General features: G+C 41.2%; 1 protein-coding gene across 1 annotated transcript in view; it reads left to right on the top strand.

Moving 5' to 3' along the window:
• The window catches only part of CLSTN2 (calsyntenin 2), a 286629-nt gene that overhangs the window by 241719 nt on the left and 25242 nt on the right, over positions 1 to 19668 (top strand). The window contains exon 9 of the mRNA XM_039727954.1: positions 9522 to 9684. Within this exon, the coding sequence (XP_039583888.1) occupies positions 9522 to 9684 (163 nt within the window). The remainder of the gene's footprint in view (positions 1 to 9521; positions 9685 to 19668) is intronic.

Consider the following 19668-nt stretch of genomic DNA (forward strand, 5'->3'; position numbering starts at 1 on the left):
CAACAGCAATGCCCCAAGGTATCTCCTTTTCTTCCTTTAAACTAACATGCCTCAATTGCAGACATCTGTGGATAAGAACTGACATTAGGAAAACAATTAGGGTAATGAATGAGATTCTAAAATAACAGATAAAAGCTCATTCAATACCTTTAAAGATCCCATTTCAGAGACAACCAGGGTATATCCCAGAGTGAGAGAGGAGAAAGGCTCTCTGTGCTGTTGCGGTTTGACCAGGAAGGGAGTTTCTGGGAAAGTTATGGTCAAACGAATCAGTGGGCAGATTTGAAAATTGTGAGGAATAGATGTGTCTCTGTCTCTATCACCCCAGGAGAGAGTGATAGATAGTCCATGCTGGCTTGCAATTTGATATCTTGTGCCGGCACCACAGTGAGGATATCATGGTTTGACCCTGGCACAATGCCAGTGTCCCCATGAAAGGTATGTTTCCAAAATGTTTACTGCGAGAGGTGCCCTGGAAACAGAACAAAGTAGGCTCTAACTTGGAAATGGAGGGGAAAAAACACAACGCATTATTAATCTACAACATAGAGACAAAATTACACACAATAATCCACAATGGAAGACCTCTAAAATACTCTTCTTCCCTCCACTCTTCTAACAGTCAATTCCCTCTAACACTCAATTCTCAGTCCAATACCATCCTTCACACAACTTCCCCCCAGTTCATCAGGAGAGAGGAGTCCCCCTCTTGCACCACGGACCTCCCCAGGAAACACAGTTGGAACCTCCTGTGTCACATGTGGCAGCCGCCTGAAGAGAATCTGCCATGGTGACCATCCTCCATCCATGTCCACTGTCCATGGGTCCAAACTGCTTCTCAGGTCTTTTTAAGAATGCCTTGCTCAGTTCTAAGAAGTGGCAGCCTCTCACTATTGGGACACCTGCCCTCCCCATATTTCACCCCCTGGGGCCGAGGGGCCTCATGAACAGAGATCCTTCTCCGCTGAAACACAGAGGGCTCCACTACACCCTCCCCATCAGTCCCTGTTCCCTCTACTTCTCACATCGGCTTTGTCACTTCTGGCTTCTGGTCAACTGCCTCCCCCAAGGTGCAGTCTCTACATTACAGGAAGATTTGGTTCCATCCTGTGGCCATGTAAGAGAAAAGTCCAGCCAAAAGCCATTCCAAATCATCTCCTCTATCTAGGGCACTTCTCATCTGCTGGTATTTCTTCATCCACTCAAGCCTTCTTCTCATTTGTCCATCCTCCGTTCCCTCTCAGCTGGGGAGGATCAGTGTTTTTTACAGCTTCCATTGTCTCAGCACCGAAGGGGTTAAAACTCCAGCCGAGGTCTGCTGGCAGCTGGGCACCTTGCCCCACCCCCCAACTTCTTCTCCTGGTCATGGTGGCAGCACAAGATATCAAAGTTCAAGCCAGCACAGAGTCTCTATCATTCTCTCCCGGGGGGGCTGCCCAAACATCCCAGATCTCCTCCACCCCTGCCCCTTGCAAGGGCTCTGGCCTCCCTTCCCACAGGCCGCATGGCCTGCCCTGCCCGTCCCTCACCCAGCTGCGCAGGTGAGGAGGTCAGATCGACTCACCAACCGGACTCAATAGAGAAAGACCCTCTGGGAACCCTCTGCTTTTAACCCCTGTGTGTTCTCAGAGGCGTATCCAAGTCCCCGGGGCCACACCAGGTGCCAATTTTCAAATCTGGCCACTGATTGGTTTAACCACAACTTTCCCAGAAACTCACTTCCTGGTCAAACCACGATAGAGAAGGAGAAGTGGGGGGGGGCAAGGTGCCCAGCCATGGGCAGACCACGGCTGAGGTTTTAACCCCTTTGGTACTGAGACAATGGAAGCTGTAAAAAACACTGATCCTCCCCAGCTGAGAATTGAGAGGAGACGGAGGATGAAGCAAATGAGAAGAAGGCTTGAGTAGGTGAAGAAATGTCAGCAGATGAGAAGCGCCTTGATGGAGGAGATGATTTGGAGTGGTCTTTTGGCTGGACTTTTCTTTTACATGGCCATGGGAGGAACCAATTTATTCCTGTGATGTAGAGACTGCACCTTGGGGGAGGCAGTTGGCAGGAAGCCAGGAGTGACAAGGCTGTTATGAAAAGTAGAAGGAACAGAGACTAATAGGGAGGGTGTGGTGGAGCCCTCTGCCTTCAGCGGAGAAGGATCTCTGTTCCAGAGACCCCAAGAGAGTGAATATGGGGGAGACAGGTGTCCCAATAGTAAGAGGTTGTCCCTTCTTAAAACTAAGCAATGCATTCTTAAAAAGACCTGAGAAGCCGTTTAGATCCATAGACAGTGGTGAGAGCACTAGACTTATAAAGAAGATGGTCACCATGGCAGATTCTGTTCGGGCGGCTGCCACGTGTAACACAGAAGCACAAGAAGTTCCAACTGTATTTCCTGGGGAGGTGCAAGAAAGAGACTCCTCTCTCCTGATGAACTGGGAGGAAGTTGTGTGAAAGATGGTATTGGACTGAGAATTGAGTGTTAGAGAGGTAAGGGGAGGAGGAGTGTTTTGGAAGTTTTCCATTGTGGATTGTTGTGTGTGGTCTTTTTCTTTTATTCCCCCTTGTCCTTATGTTGTAGATTAATAAAGTGTTTTCTTTCCCTCCATTCCTAAGTTAAAGCCTGCTTTGGTCTGTTTCCAGGTCACATCTCACAGTAACCATTTAAAAAATATATCTTTCATAGACACACCGGCACTGTGCCAAAGTCAATCCATGACAGTGCTCACCTGTGAATTGCCTCCGTGCAAAACTCACTGGGGCAGAATGACTCAACTGCCTAAAATGCTTAATTTTTAAAAAAAATTACATATGTAAATACACATCTTTCTCTGAATAATTGCAAGCATATGTAACTTTTTCAATTTTATATGAAATCCACTGCCAACTAATTCCAAATTATTATCTTTTTTAGGCTTTCTTCTTGCAGAGGCATTACTGCTTAGTTCCTGATTCAAAGTATAATGAAACAGTCTTTCAGAATCTTCATTGTAGCTCCCTATTTGTAAGCAGTGCAGTGTTTTCTCTCAATACTATTAAAAATGTTCAAAATACATAATATTTATAAATATTTAAAATGTATTAAAAACCTATCAAAATTATTGCAATCAACAGAAAAAGAGCAATTCCAAAACTTGTAATTTTTACCAAAAAAAAGCTCTTTCAGGAGGATTTTTTTTTTTTTAGAGATAGAGAGAAAAATGTGGTGTTTTTTAAACTCAAATCAATACCCCTCTTGCCATCCAATTATAATCTATTTTCAGTGCTCTGAACTGGGGTAGTGGGGGCCAGGCTTTGAAGCAGAGCCACAAAACATTTGGCTGCTTTCAGAACACGGCAGGAGGGTTGACTAGGGGAATGTGGCTGAGGAAATAATGCTAATGCCATTAGATTCCCTGCATTTTTTGCCTTCTTTAGTGATGGGATATAAAAATGCAGAGCTGTCCACTTTGAAAAGCCTTTCCATGGTCATTTCTCCCTTGGCACTGCAGGGCTGCTGGTTTTCCCAAGGCTGCCTCCCCTCAGGCAAAACAAGCCCATTTCCCTCAGCCACTCCTCATGCAGCCAGAGCTGGCACTTCTGCTGGTTATCCACTGAATTCACTCCAGTTTATCAAAATACTCCTTGTATTTAGGGTCCCACAGCAGGCCCAGTGTTTTAAGTGTGCTCTAATAAATGATGGCTAAGGATGGGGGTTAAGATGCTTTCTTCAAACAGTCAGACCACATCAACTGAGTGGTTCAAACCACTCAGGCAGAATGATTTTTGTTTTATAGCTGCAGTAAGTGGTGCTATTTGCAGAGTGCTTTCTTTGCTTTCCTTTCCTTCTTTCTGTTTTTGCTGAGGATGTTTGAGTATGTTCTGAGAGCACTTCCTCAGCAAAGTCCCAGGAAGCAGAAGGTGGAAGCCACAGGTGTCTCTCCAAGCCCTGAGGGGACACTCTTGGGTGTGCTCTGAGCAGCAGCGAGGGGATATGCAGAGCTGTTTCCCTGCTCAGGCTCCCTGGGCTGTGCAGACTGGGCTGTGCAGAGCTGTTTTCCTGCTCGGGCTCCCCAGGCTGCTGAGGGATACCGGAGGGATGCACAGGGAGCTCAGCAGAGGTGAGCAGGTGGTGAGCATGAACAGCTCTTCTCTGGGCACTTTGGGAGCACAGGCTGCCTTGGTGTTGCAGCCAAGCAGGTGAATGACCCCCATTCCAGAAGTGGCCCCAGCTGACCTGAGGGAGGCTCCAAGAGCAGATTCTCCTAGGTGCATGCCAGGCCTGTTGGACAAAGCTGAAAAATGGGGCATTTTGAAGACCACCAAAGTCTGGTTCTAAGCACCACATGCTTCTCAGGCCAATAACTTTGGTTTCAGTCTTTTCCTGAGCATTCCAATATAAAGCACAAAAATTTGACATTTTTCATTAGAAGGTGCCAAGAGCCTAGGTCACATACTCCGTAAGATTTATATGGAGGCTGTGTTCAGCTGTTTCATAAAGTCATATTCTAATGCAATGGCTTGTAATCAGCACTAGGACTTCAGGCTGTTTCATTCACTGTGATTTGATTAACAATTTTTAGAGTCAAGACTGGCATGATAGAGTGATTAGACCAAGCCATCCAGCAGTTTTGGAAAGCCTAACTCGCTCATCTGTGATTTTATCTCATTACGATAGCTTTATAAATTCAATTTTTAAAATAAATTTCCAACTTGACAGTATTAAAATTTCTTTACTTGCCAGTGTAGTATATTTTATAATTTTCTTTTCCTGGCTTCACTGCTTCATATTGCATTCCATTGCCACAGTGGAATACATGCAGGGAAAAAATTGGTTTCCTGTATTAAGAAGGCAAAGAAGGTGTCTGAAGTAGCAGCATAACAAATTACACACCACAATTATTTATTTCATTATTTTGTTGCTTGTGAAATGACCAGCCATGAAGTACTACCTGCTGCTGAAGGACTGGGATGTATTCCAGAGTTTGAAAGTAATATTTTGCTTCCTTGTAGAATATTTGTTTTTACACTGGTGCCCAGTATAGATACTGAATGATGGTTTAGAGGAATAGATGTGTCTGTGTCCCTAAGCTGAATTGAAATCGGGTGACAATTAAGATGACCAACAAGTACTGTTTAAATCTCAGGAACAACCAAGCTGAGACTGTAAGTCTCATCCTTCAAAACAACACTTGATGTGTTTATGTGTTAAAATTTAAAGAAATACAGGTAAGTGAGGGTTTGAGGACATCACCAAGCTGTCTGCACTTGCATTATCTTATGTTCTAGAATGTGTAAGAAAAAATAAAAGTTACTGAGTACTTTGTGTGGACTTCCACAGTTGGACATCTGTATTTTCTGTCTTTTTCTTGGAAGCACTTGAGCTCACTGGCAGGAGCCTTGAATTGTGGGGAATTTATGAAATGTTGTGTTTGCAGGAAGAATTTTCTTTGAAAAATGTAACTGGCTAATGGAGTAATTACACTGGCTACACATTATTGTGCTCTTTGTGTGTATAATGCCCCAAAATGTTTTGGTTTGCTCTGTCAAAGTGCCCTTCCTTTAGTTAAACATGAGGATTACTCACTCATTGGGTTGCATGTGGGGCATCCCACATGATGCAGTTCAGGGTTGCAAAATAGAAACAGTGTGGAATAGTTCTCCACAAAGTGACAGGTATTCATCCTGTAGGTTTGGCCATGCAATGTGGATAGATAAAATCTAGGAGAATAGAGATAGTGGTGAAGGTAATCTGGCCCCTAAGGAGTTACAGCTGTGCCAATTATCAAGCATTAAGAACAAGCCTGCCTTTAATAGGCCACAGCTGGATCAAATTAACAGGGGTATTGTAAAAGAGCAGGTTGCCTGGCTCGGATGTGAGATGGAGTTTGTTGGTTGTGATGAGAAGAAGTTGGTGCTGTGAGGGGCTGCCCATGAGCTATCACTGAGATGGTACAAAACCTTTGTAATAAGATGGCAACAATTGGTGACCCTGACGCGATCAAGGACCCAGAATGGTGCTGGGTTCCCCCTGAATGGCAGTGTGTGCAGCAGGACACAAGCTGTGTGATAGAAGTGGCAATTGGCATGGCCACAGCAGCAGGGGGTGCCTCAGCAATAGCATGGCCCCTGAGGGGTACGGGGGGTGGTTTGCTAAATCACTGCAACATGAGCACTGGAACAACAGCAACATGGAGCTCTGAGAGGCAGAGTCAGGGCTGCACAGACAACATGTAAGAAAAGCCTTCAAAAACTGTATAGTGGCCATCTCCACAGTAATCTTATGTGATTGGGAGTGGGCTGCAGAGCGAGGTGCAGCCGGAGATGGAGCCCAGCATAGCAATGAGAGCAGTAGGGGAAGCTGCCTGATCTGGACTTGACAGATTTTGACACCTGAGGTACAGGTGAGCTGCTGGGGACACAGTGAGAAATAACATATCAAGTGCCGAACAGATTGTTTGTTTGATATATGTGAAAAGGAGAAAAAAAAAAGAAAAAAAAAATCCCAAAAAACTGTGAAGTATAATGTCGAAAAGGGAGCAAGGCAGCTGCAGATTTGGCTGCCACCTGGAAATCACTTTATAAGACTTTAAAAGAATGGAAAACAGAGCAAGACATGAGAGGCTTGCAATGATCAACTAATACAACAAAATCTGTAGAGGGAAGAAGAGAGTTATTAAAACAGCAGTGGGGACTGGGGAAAGAGTAGCTCTATTATTTAGTATGGTGTATTTGTTTGCTAATGAAACATGTGCATTTTGTTTGTGATGCAACTATGAATCTTTGATTAAGCATAAGTTTAAAAAGTTTATATTCCATAAGCATAAGTACACTTGACAGATGCTGGATCAGTGTTGTTCAAAGTTCTATAGCTATAAAGTTGTACAGCTGTGGATATTGTCAATATTCTAGAGATATAAATATAAGGTTTCTGATTATATGTAATGTAAGTTTGGGTAATGAATCAGTATAAGAATTTCTGATGATCTGTAATGCAAGTTTGGACAATGAATCAAAAACTTTGTAATTAAAAGAAAAAGGGGGAATTGTGGATAGATAAAAACTAGGAGAATAGAAATAGTGGTGAAGGTAATCTGGCCTCTAAAGAGTTACAGCTGTGCCAATTATCAAGCATTAAGAACAAGCCTGCCTTTAATAGGCCACAGCTGGATCCAATTAACAGGGGTATTGTAAAAGAGCAGGTTGGCTGGTCAAGAGGTGAGATGGAGTTTGTTGGCTGTGCTGAGAAGAAGGAGTCAGTGCTGTGAGGGGCTGCTCATGAAAATGACCAAGAAGGTATGTAAACCTTTGCAGCAAGATGGTAACAATGCAAGGTCTCTCAAAACCAGGTTTTGTTTTCTATGAAATGTCAGCTGCATGTGGCTGTGATGCATCACGTGCTAATGAGGTCAGGAGCTTGGCAAGCTGTTTTTATCTTGGAAGGCAGGGCTGCATAATACTGTTGGTGTTTGTTCAACAACATTTTCAGTCTTCCAATTTATTTACTTTCAATTTTGGTTTCAGTTCATTTAACCTTCAGAAAACATTTGTGCTGTCTGCTGCTTACAAAAGGAAGGCTCCCTCTAGCAGCCCCCTGCTGCATTTATCTCTCACTGCACAGCTACAATGTCTGCAGTAATAAATGTATCTGTTTGAAATAGAAGTAATTAAGTTCTTGTTTAAATGTCTTCTGGAACAAAACATTAGCTTTTGCTCTCAAAGGGCAGATATTTCCCCAGATAGCACTTCACCTGGCCAAGGACAAAATGTTGAGTTTAAACATTTATTTCTGTCAAATAGCAAGCATGTCTGCATTCAAGCACTTCCATTTCTTAATGCATCAAAACAAGGATGTCCCCACAATTGAAAGTACCATTGTTGTAACTGTTCTTTTATTTTTAAAACAGCTCACTCATCCTACCAGTTTGCTGTGATTTATTCCTTTGAACTTTTAAATTGAAAGATACAACAACAGAAAAAAATAATTGGGCAGACAATGATATTTACACACCAGACTTCTGTCTCTAGAGGCATGGTTCATCCAGCTGTACATTTCTAAACTAAAGCTGAATTTGGCCATTCTGCAGTAATCCCTGGTTGGCCAGCTCAGAAATTCATATGTGATTTGACACTAATGTTGTCATCCTGAAAGTATGTTGTAACTGTGGCCGTTGCTTTTCAAACCTGGTGGGTATCAGGTAAATCATAAAGATCATCCTTTTCCTGCCATCTGGGAAAAAGCTCAAGGCCAAAAGATGAAGGGTGGAGAAGAGGTGAGTTCCCTGCCCAGATTGCTGGTCTCTCTGTGTTGCACAGGGCACAGCCCAGAAACTTTTAGTACGGTCAAGGTCCTGGCAGGTTGCACAGGACTTTCTAAGTACTGATGGGATAAGTTAATAATGACAATCATCAGTCCAGTGACTAAGGGCTGTACATTTTCTTAATCTGAACCTAACAGGGATGCTCATTAACTATGCCAGTACGTCCTCTGCGTATCTTACATGAAGTGTTCTGTTTTCAACACTAGATACAAGCATTAAGAAACTAATATTATTACCTTGGTTTGAAAAGACAGATGTCTGCTAAGGAAGGCAGGAGCCTCTCTTGAAATGAAAAATGTAAAGTCCCTCTCTCTGAATTATTTTAATTTTGAAATTAAGGGGCTCTCAGGCAAAGATATGGGAGTAGGAATAAGAGTTCTTTATTAGGGAAAAAAAAATGCAGTAGTACAAAACAACACTGCCAGAGTCAGAAAATGCCCTGACCCCCTGTGGGTCAGGGTGGTGCCACAGTCCCATTCAATGGTGGCTTCAGCCCTCCTCTAGTGCCAGCTGTGGTTCTGGTGGAGCAGGGATCCTGCACAAGGGGGGAGTTTTCCTCTGCAACTCCAGGGCTGCTGGAGATGGGCCTGGTCCTCTGGGAATAGAGTGGAAAAGAAATCTGCTCCTCTGGGAATGCAGTGGGGAAAAAGATGACTATGGTGTTCCAAAATCTCAGATTATATCCAGGTAGGAATGCTTGGTTCCTCCCCCTGGGCGGAGCATCTCCCCATGGGTTGATGTAATTTTATCAGCCATGAAGGGACACTTCCTAGCCATGAACAGAAGATATCTCCTGGAGGGAGGATTGGTTGTGGGAGAGATAAAGAAAACTGCCCAATTAACAGAAGATAACTGCCCCACCTCTAACCAATGGCAATAGAATACACACCCCTAGCCACATCTTGCATTTGTAACCCAAGACAATTATGTATTAGGAAATGTGAAAATACAGATTAAATACCAAATTGTCTGATTTCTCTATTTTCTATCCATGTCTTGTTTGCAGAGTGTGTTTTAAGATGCCTCTATTTATCACATATATTTTGTAAATATATATTTTGCCAAGAGTATTTATCAACATTGTTTTGGCTTTCATTAATATTAGAGACATAGAAATTACAGTAACATTATTTCCCATAACTGAAATTTGGAAACACAATTAAAAAACCATATGGGATATAAAAATCAGTCACTGCAAGAGCTAACTAATACTTTGCTGTGTCTCCCAGATCTGTGACAAGGAGTGGCACTACTACGTGGTCAACGTGGAGTTCCCTGTGGTGACGTTGTACATGGATGGGACAACATACGAGCCGTATCTGGTGACCAATGACTGGCCCATCCACCCCTCCCACATCGCCATGCAGCTCACAGTGGGGGCTTGCTGGCAAGGTAAAATCACACCAGCTAACAGACAACACTATCAGGAGTTCAGGCCAAGAAAGAATCTTGCTTGTCTCGCTGATTGTATAAGAAGTAAACCACTAAAAGATTGATGGTATAAAATCAGGTGTAAATGTTGTTAATGAATCAAGTCCAATGGACAGAACATTAACAGGCTTTGCATTTTCATCACCTGAAGAAATATTGGATACAGTTTGTCTATTCAGTGTGAAAGATTGTCTTCTTTATCTTTTGTCTTCACTTATTTTAATTGTTTCCCTTGATCTCCAGTCTCAAGCAAACTATCCAGGTACTAAAGAACTCCAGCTATCTCTTTTCAGTCCCTGCCTCAGATTTCTTTTACAACTCATGGCCCAGTCCTGGGCTCTTCACATGGGATGTATCTCACCAGCAATTCCAGTAATTCACTTGATTCACCCTGTTGTACACCAGAGGTAAAAGTGAGAGTAAAATAAATCCAAAAGTCCAAACCCCTGAGCCATATGGGTGTTTGCTTAAATATTACATTTCTCTGTTTTCTACCCTTTATAATCAAATTCTTATCATTCTTTTTGCCTGGTCTGTACACCACTTTCTTTCTTTGTTCTCTTCCTTATACCTGAAGTGCTCCTTTTTCTCTGCATGTCTCTTTTTGTAAAGTTGTCTCCATTACCCTTCTGTGTTGATTTTCTATTTACACTGTCTTTTTTTCCACTTAAAGTATGAACTGAAGGAAACTGTAATTAAGAAAAAATGCTTTAACACAGATTGTGTCTCTTCCCGCCTCTTTCATGTAGTCTCACTCTCTCCAGTACCACCTTGTTTACCAATTTGATCTCTGCTTATTTGCAAAATTTGGACATCTTATGCAAGGCAGGGCTTTTCAGTGCTAATAATACTCAAAGCAAATTCAGCTGTTAGTTTATGGGTGGGGTAAAGATCCAATATTTACTTTGATTTCAACATGCAGAATGAAGCTGCACTAACCCTAAAACCAAAATTTTATTAAATTGACAATATTGATAATTATTGGAGGTGTGATAAGCTCGTTCGCATTGCACTAATCCCATATACTTGAAAAAGTATAGACTGTTTCTTGTCTAGTTGGTGGTTGCATGGGTAGATTTTTTTTGTTATGCAATATTGGTGCAGTACTTTAAAATCAAAGTTCTGGAGTTAGAAAATGCAAATATTATTTGTAAATTTAATTCTTTCTAGACATGAACAAATGCCATAGAGGCTGTGAATAATCATGGAGCACTGCCTTCTGAAAAATCACCATTTCTCCGTAGCTGTGCTAAAAAAACCCTCATTTTAATCCCTTCATATTTATACAAGGTTCTTCTGCATAGGTCAACATAAATGCTTTTGTGCATTATTTGTATTACTTCTGCCCCTTATCTTCTTTCATCCACACTTAGTGTTTTTGTTACTCTCTAAAAGCAATCTTTAGTGTTTTGGGTTTTTTTTCCTAGAAGCCTTGGTATTGCTGGGAATCCACTCCCTTCAGCCTTCACCTGAATCTCACATTAATCATGCTGCAGGTGCCACATCTGGGGCCTGTGGAGCAGTTCAAGTATCTGTGCAACAAACCGTGCCTAAGCAAAAGCTGTGCCAACTTTGCCACAACCCTGCATCCATGGGGTTCATCTGCCCCCAAGGCAGCTGAGAACAAAAACAATAATCTTGCTCCCTTTGCACCTCTGTCTCCTTGTCTCAAATTGGAAACAGAAGGAATTAAGGCAAAACTGCTCAAATAGGCTCCCAATACATTCAGGCCACAGACTATATTTCATATTTAAGCTGTTAAAAAGTAAAAAGTGGCCATTATTTTCCACCATTTTTATTTTTGCCTGGGATGATTTGATGGCTTAATTAATAACCATTCAGGATAAGATTCTTCTTCCTTTTTGGTGAAACACCTGATATAAACTGCTGAAATCATACCTATAGCTGCCATTAATATTTACTGCAATATTATGTTATTGCCTTTTTCATAGTGAGAGATTTTGAACTCCTCAAAAGTGGAAATATATTTTCCACCTCATGATAATGCTAAGAGTTAATAATACAGTGTGCTGAAGACTCTGATAAACTATCATGTGTGAGGCAAAAAGATAAACTTCTAATGGTTATGTAAAATAAGATTTCAAGATACTGCTTTTGACAAAGCTTATCATTTGGTACATTTGTTTTGATCACCTCAAACTATTTTAAATGAATGGTGTGGAAAGTCACTTTGTTAATAAGATTCAGCACTGTATTTCAGTCTGTGAAATAGTAATTAATTAACATAGAAAACCAATCTATTCTACTCAAAACAATAATTTTCAAAGTTTATATATTTCAAGAAAAATATCTATCAAATACATATTTTAACTATAAATACTTTATGTGAAATTATTAAGTCAACTTAGGCTTATACATTTTAGCCAATAGCAATAGTCTAAACATTTACATTTTCACAACAGTATAAAGCTGCTTTACAACACTCTTTGGTTTATTTCAGTAAAATATATGGTCATTTTGGTGTCATAAACCATTCAGGAGTCTTCTTGTTAAGAGGATATGAAGAATTTCCAGCTCTGGTTTGCTAAGACTACTTCCTTTCTTTTCATTAAAGCACTGGCAGAAAGGAACACTGATCTAACCTCTTCCTTCAGAAAGGGCAAGACCTTCTTTCCTGTCTTTACTAAACCACTTTACAGTTCTGAGTACACAGCATCCGTTTGTCAAAGTCAAATTAATTGAAAAACAGTCTCAACACAAGTAAATGAATCAGAAGAAATAACATTCCTTTCTTCTTCCCACACTGACTCTGATTTGCTGACAGCCAAAAGTCATTGAGGCTGTGGGGCAGCTGAAGGACTGGCAGGGAGATGGAGGAATGTGTTTAGAGGACAATGAAAAATCAAGAACAAAAATTACAATTTGCTCTGTTAGCACTAATAGGAAAATCTGCTACTGCTGTGAGGGATTTACCCTCTTGTAGATGAAAATGTTTAGTTCTGGCCTGGAAACAGAGAATTGTTCTGTTTGCTTCTTTAGGATTCTGAGTGTCCTCTAGGACACAAGTGACTCTTTGAGCTCTGATCTTTCCATCGCTTACACTGGTCCTTATCCTGGGGCTCTGTAGCAAGCCCCATGCCTGCACCTCCTCCTTCTCTTTCTCAGAGTTATAGCCTGAAGGAATATTGGACATAGAAAATTATTTTCTTTAAGATTATTATTGCCTATTATTAATATTTCAATGCCAGAGTAACTGTTTTCTGACTTTTATAGCCTTGTTTATAGCACCCATTATGAAAAGTTAGGTTGTTTTTTATTTCTACCTTCAACTTCTCAAGTGAAATATAAGAGCAGTTTAAGATCAGTGCTGTTCTCCTGACCATAACATGAAAACAAACCGAACACGCAATTCCTCAGGCTTATGTGACAAATTCAAACTTTAGCCTATGGTGTGCTCACTTGGTTTGTCTGTGGCATAAGCAAATATCTCCTACATCTTTACCCTTTCCCTGGCAATGTACAAATCTTGCCTGATTTGTTTGTTCCTGATTTTATGCAAAATTTCTTTAAATAATGTGAGTTAAGTGCTAGGACTCTCCAAAAAGTAGGGAAAATTAGCCTTTTCCTGAAGGGCATATTCTTGGAGACAAGCAGGGACTGAAGATGGTTGAAAGAGCAGAAAGCCAACCTTTAAAAGTGATGGAAAAGACCCCTCCTAGGGTCTGTCAGGCATTGGGTCAAGTTTACTGCAGTCCAGGAAATGGCCCAATTACTTAAAACCAAGCCTGGGGGATGGTTCCCAGTTCTAATGACACTCTGCACATGAGGAAAGCTGCATGATTTGTTCTGGCATAGTCAATATGAACTTTATCTACCCAAAAATTAGGTATACTGTATGTTATTGTGGTATAATTTTCCTTTTTTAATCTAAAACCCTTGATTCTTTCTTCAGGGATCTTACTGAACAGAAGATCTAAGCAGAGCTACCTCATTGATCCTTCACAATGGTTAGCGTAGAGTGAATTCTTTTTTGTGCAGTTGATGTTCAGTACTGCTATACTTGAGTGGGGGTGGTTTATTTGAGGCTAAGAGTTTAAGCATTATCTTTAGGCTAAAATGTTGATGTTAGTTTGATCACATGTCACCCAGGAGCAGTGACAGGTAGCACTTAACCACAGCAAAGTGCCAGCCTTCACACATGGCAAATCCCAACTTACTCCTTAGCCAGGTTTCAGTGCTGTGAAGTCTGGGAAAAGGTAAGGCTGACCACAGAGCTAAGCGAACTGGGCTTCTAGTGGGGGCAGAAACAAACACCTGGTACAGCTGTTCCTGGAATTAGCCCTTTCTGTACCCTCATGAAATCTGACAGCTTTCTCTGCAGGTACATATGGTTAATTATATAACTTAACATTAAACTTTTGTTCACATGACTGGTCTCACTGATGATTGTCAAGGGTGTGATTTTGATGTAGGTGAGGTTATTTAAGGCCAAAGTGCTGCTCTTTCTCTAATGGTCAAAGAAATTTTCAGGCAGAATTACTCTCTCAGCATATCTAAAGGACAAAATTGACTTGCTTGCACACCTGCCTCCTAGAACAAAAGAGACACCAAAGAGAACAGGAGGGAAGTGACCCTGTGTCTGAAATGCTTCTTCCCTGAATGGGTATTAAAGCAGACATGGTCCATTGGGAACTCCCCAAGGTTCTCATTACTACTCTTTTTCTTCTTTAGTAAAAAAATACTTTAAGATTTGCCCTTTTACCTTAAGAGTCTCAAGATCTTTTCAAATAATAAAAAGGTGCAGCAAGGCAAGAGAGTCACCCATACTCTGTGGGGATAAAGTGCAATAGATGATTTTTCCATGGGTCACTTAAAAAAAATCTGCATCACAGCAAGAATAGAATCAGAATTCATGATTTTCTGTTCTTATTCTCTCTTTTAGCTTTTAACATCCTTTTTCATTCTCCTGAGCAATGCAAACAAATTGTTAGCTTGTCCTGGAGCACGCTTTACAAGAGCTCACCCCATGAAGTTCTCCTCTGAGTTCATTATTTCTGATTCAGTTTATCTGAGGACATAGCACATAGCATGGACCCTTTCACAGAGTGAGAAACTTCTTCCGTTAGCTTTATACGTTCCAACTCTGATCCCTTTGTTGCTATACATTCAGGGGAAAAAACAGACAGAGGAAGGAAGCAAGTTATGTGATTTGATAGTCTGATAATTTTTTGTACCAGAGGCAGAAGACAGACTTCCTCATGGTTTCTCTGAAAAGAGAAGGTCCTGAGTTCATACAAGGCATTTGGGAGGCAAGGAGTTTGTGTATGGCTCTTAAAGCTCTGTCAGGAAAGTAGTGACACAAGTGAATGACTTTTGACAAGGTTATGCTGTAGCTTGCCATGTCTGTAATTCACTGTTTCTATCAGTGCCACCCCTTCAGCAGTGCTGGAGCTTCACAGTGTAATACTGCTGGACACTGCATAGAGAGGGTATTTAGGAGAAGCCTGCCAACAGCTACTTTATTATCACAGATACAGCAGAAGGCTATTGTAGGTCCTGTTTTCTAAGGATTTGCTATTTTCTATTCTGTTTTTCTTTTGAATTCTCCTGTCATTTTCCTCTTTCCTTAACATATGCTGGAAAGATCAGGTTTTCTATAAAGCCCTTCAGTGGAATAACCTTATTATCCTCACATGCCAGCCTTTGGTGGACACAGAAATCATCCAGGGCAGTCAGAGAACTGACTAATGATTCAAGGCAAGAAGCACCGTAAGAGTTAAAAGTTGGAGAAGGCTCAGAAAAAGGAGAGCCAGTGTGGGCAGTGTAGCAGAATCCTGTGTCACTCAACCTTGGACTTCCTCCAGAAATTAAGGTATTCAACAGATAAAGATTCCCCATACTATGCATCCAACACCGCTGGATCAGGTCAAGGGCGCTGACATAGCTTGCACAAACCTGACACCTCAGACGAGTGGTACAAGCACACCTTAATTCAAGAGCACCAGGGCAGATCTCAGCACAGTGAGATGCTGAGTATCTGTGTCCCAGTGCCTCCATGGGTACAGCAGTGCTCTTGCTGCCTTGTCCTCATCCAGAGAAAGATGGGGCAGATTTCAGTGCACTTCAGAGACCTTTGCTGAGTTTCAGCTGTAACAGAAATACTAACACGTGTTAGTTTAGGAGGGTGTTTTCTTGGAGAGCTGAATTTGCATTGAAATATGTTACTCTAGATATATGCCCCATTTTTAACTGGATTTCTGCAGGAAGAACTACTTATCAGCACAAACATATTTTTTGGAGGAGAGGGATATAGGTTTTTTGAGCAACGTTTGTCTATTGGCTGAATTGTGAAAAATTGTACAGTGTTTTTATTATCCTGAGAAAAATCATCGTCAGTAGTGTAAGTTATACCCTCTTCGGGTTTAAGGATGTATTGCACAGAGATCAATTGGCATTTGGACATGCAAGAGCAGGGAACCCTTAATGTTCTCTGAACTTGTCCTACTTCAGATAAAGCTTTAAAGCCTAAAGCTGTTGGAGTGAGATTGTTGGGTTATGATATCTACCCAGAGCAGGGGCAGACTTAACATGGGCCATGTTTGATGACCAATTTATGATTAATTTTTATCTGAGTGATATAGAAAACCCCATTAAAAATTTTCTGTGCTGAGACGCTCTGGGAATATAAAATGTCATGTCACTTATTTGGGTTACTCCTGAAATCTGTGTTAAGTTTCATCCTGTTTTACAGCCAATCTACTTGTAAGAGAATTAAACCCAGCTCCCTAAACTGCTGTAATAAAAAGATGGGATAAGTTTGGAGGCTTGGACCTGAGGACTTTAGAGCTAGAATGTCTTGTGCCTGCTCCCAGATTAATTCAATCTCTATGCTGGAACCCTAAATACTCAATTGTTCTTTAATTATCTGGCTCAGTACAACCAGAGTCCAGAATATATTTTAAAAAATGCATCTCAGTTGGAAATTCTCTTGATTTCACCATTTCCTATGAAAACCTCATTGCCTGGATAATTACTTGCTCATTATTAGGATAGGGCAAAAAGCCTGCAAAATCTGTGAACTCAATGAAGCCACTTGTTTTGACATGCCTGATTGTTCTTTGGAGATTGGTAAGGAGGGCAAACAGCAATTTACATCTGTGTAGTCAAACCTACAATTGCAAAATTCAATGTTAATCAAATTCTGTCACACTTTATATCAACTCAATGCAAAATGAAAAACAAACGTGTCATGGAAGCAGGCTCTGCTTCTTTAATGAATGCATTTTAACCCCATGAATTCCAAACCCTGGGACGTTTCAGTTCCCCCTGGACTCCCCAGTGCTATATCTAACAGATATAATGTTATATCTAGCAGGACCTCTCTGTGGCTGCAACAAGAGGTGATTGCGAGGTAACAGTTCTTAATCCCCCTAAATTGTTGTTCATCTGGCAGTCTTTCACTGTTTATAACAAAACATTTGTTTTCCTCCATGTGTATAAGGAGTCATCCCCACTGAACTGCCTCCAAGACAGACAAACATCTGCAATATACTCAGCTAAAATTAAGTATGTTTGTCTTCTCCATTTGATCTGGTGTGTTTGAAATTTCAGGCAGCAGCTGTAACTGTGGCTGTGCCTATTTATGTCTGTGCCAAGAAGTGATATTGTAAAGTCTTGCTTTCACTGCCAGTGTGATCATCCCCACTGAGGGGCCTGTGGGATCTCCTGCATGTCCTGCTGGGTGACTCCATCCCTGGCTGTGCTGTCTGCTGGGCTTGCTGTGAGCTCAGCCCCAGCTGTGAATGGCACAGGAGGGAACCAACAGCCACAAGGGCTCAGAGGCTTTTAGGCTTCTTTTGGGAGGGGAACACTCTGGCCCCAGTGTAGGAGATGTCTCTAGGCTGTACCTAATATCATGGGACACTACCTATCAGAATACCCTGATAGCTCTAGTTATCTAGTTATCTCAGCAAAAGAGATGAGAAGCAGCACAGATGAATCTCAGTCCAGAAAACAGTTATTATTTTATCAAGTGAAAGATATCATGCATGTTACTTTGACAATGACTAAGGAGTGAACAGTATTATAGTGAATAATTACAGATGTCACGGTTCCTCTGGATTCCTCCACAGTCTGTTGACACCATCTTCCCTTTACAAGGGTTGAATTAATGCCAAAAGCCACCATCCATCCTCCTGTATCTGCCAGACTTCAGGAGTGTTGGTGCGTGCTGGGTCAGGTGTGAAAAGCAATGCACAATTTTATCAACAAGATCTGAACAACCCTGTGGCCTGTATTCCCTCACAACTGTGATGACAACCACAACATTTACATTTAAGGAAGAGAAAAAAAATCAGTAGCTTCAAAAATTGTTCATGAAAGGAATTATGGTAAGAATAGTTGATGACTAAACTATAGTATAGTTTCAGTCTTTTTTGTGTTACAGACGTTAACTTAATTCCCTGACAGCAGGGAAGGTTCTGTTTTCCTCTCTTGGTCCTATCATTCATCACCCTTAACTACTTAACCATCCCCCAAGAATTAGCATTCACAGCATATTAATCCATAGCAATCAATAAACATAGTGCTGAGTGAAACACAAGATACAACACAGTCGAGGACTAGGTTTTTGCATTCTCTCAGAACTCACCAACATCTTCATGGACATGAGCTGTATCTGAGCAGTGTTTCACTTGTGGGAAAGGGCAAAAAGACCCTGACAGCAAAGAAATCCCATGAACCTTTCTGAGGCAATCCAAGATAACTGGTTATCCTGAGCTTTGAAGAGAAACTGGAGATGCTGTGTTACAGAGCTATTACAAATTTTCATATACTTGACTATCCACTGGAACTCCACTCTCTGTGTAATCTACTTGGGTCTTCTTCATTATCCCAAAAAGGTTGTTGCTTAGGCTCACTTTGGTGCCAGATCCAAGAACTCAAAATGCCTTAAAGCAGTAAGGGCTGTTGGGAGCAGCTTATGTCTTTTCTCAGTTGTTTCTTAGTAGGTGGTAACACCAGTGCTGAGTCAAGTCCAGGTAGTGGAACTAAGCATCCTCCTGCCTAGTGAAGCCACTGACTCTGAGCTGCCTGTCAGCTGCATGGGGAGCATGAAATGAATCCTGCTCAGGGTCAAAGAATCTCTATTTGAAAAATCAGTATTTAGAAGAATTTGGATAATATTCTATAAAATGTTACTATCAGAATTAGGTACAATTATCCATTGTGCTTAAACATGCAATGGAATTACCATGTTAATTCTGAAATAAATATATTTATACTCATCTAGTCTTGGGAGCTCAGAATTTTAGAGTGACTAGGATTTGGAGATTGGCCATCCTGGGCTAAATTTCCAGCCACTGAGAAGCTGAAGTCAAATACTCGAAGAATATCAGATTGCAGAAGGAAACAGCTTTCAAACACACCGATACAGTTGACCCAAATATGAATAAAGCATTTCATCAAAGTTAGAAAGCAGAATTTGTAGGAAACTGGCTTTAGGCCATTCCTTTAATATTAGTGAGGGTTTTGGGTTTTGCTTCCAAGTTTTATTGCATTTGATTTTGTCTATTTGCAATCTGGCGATGGGAACATGAGCAGCTAACATATCCCACTGAGCTGAGAAGATTCTGAAATGCTGAGACAGAAGAATATCAAAATTACAGCATATTGCAATTACAAGCAACTGTAAGAAGAGTCAGATATAACGACTTCTGTTCACCTTCAAGTTCAGAATTGGCAGGTATATAATTTTGTCTTTAACACTGGTAAAAGATGCTTATGGAAGGCTTATCTAGCAGTCTGGTATAAGATAGTATTCTCTCTTTAAGCGTTCTTGTTTTATCATGTGATTAAAAGCGTTGGTGCTGGTGTTCTCAGTGCCCTGGATGAACAGGCACATCCTATTTTACACATACAGTGACAAGAACACTACTGTAGGGTTAGTACTTCAGCAAGATAAGTTCCAGGAAGGACAACAGGGAT

Source organism: Passer montanus, unplaced genomic scaffold (assembly GCF_014805655.1).
Source record: "Passer montanus isolate IOZ18808 unplaced genomic scaffold, ASM1480565v1 scaffold63, whole genome shotgun sequence".
NCBI lineage: Eukaryota > Metazoa > Chordata > Aves > Passeriformes > Passeridae > Passer > Passer montanus.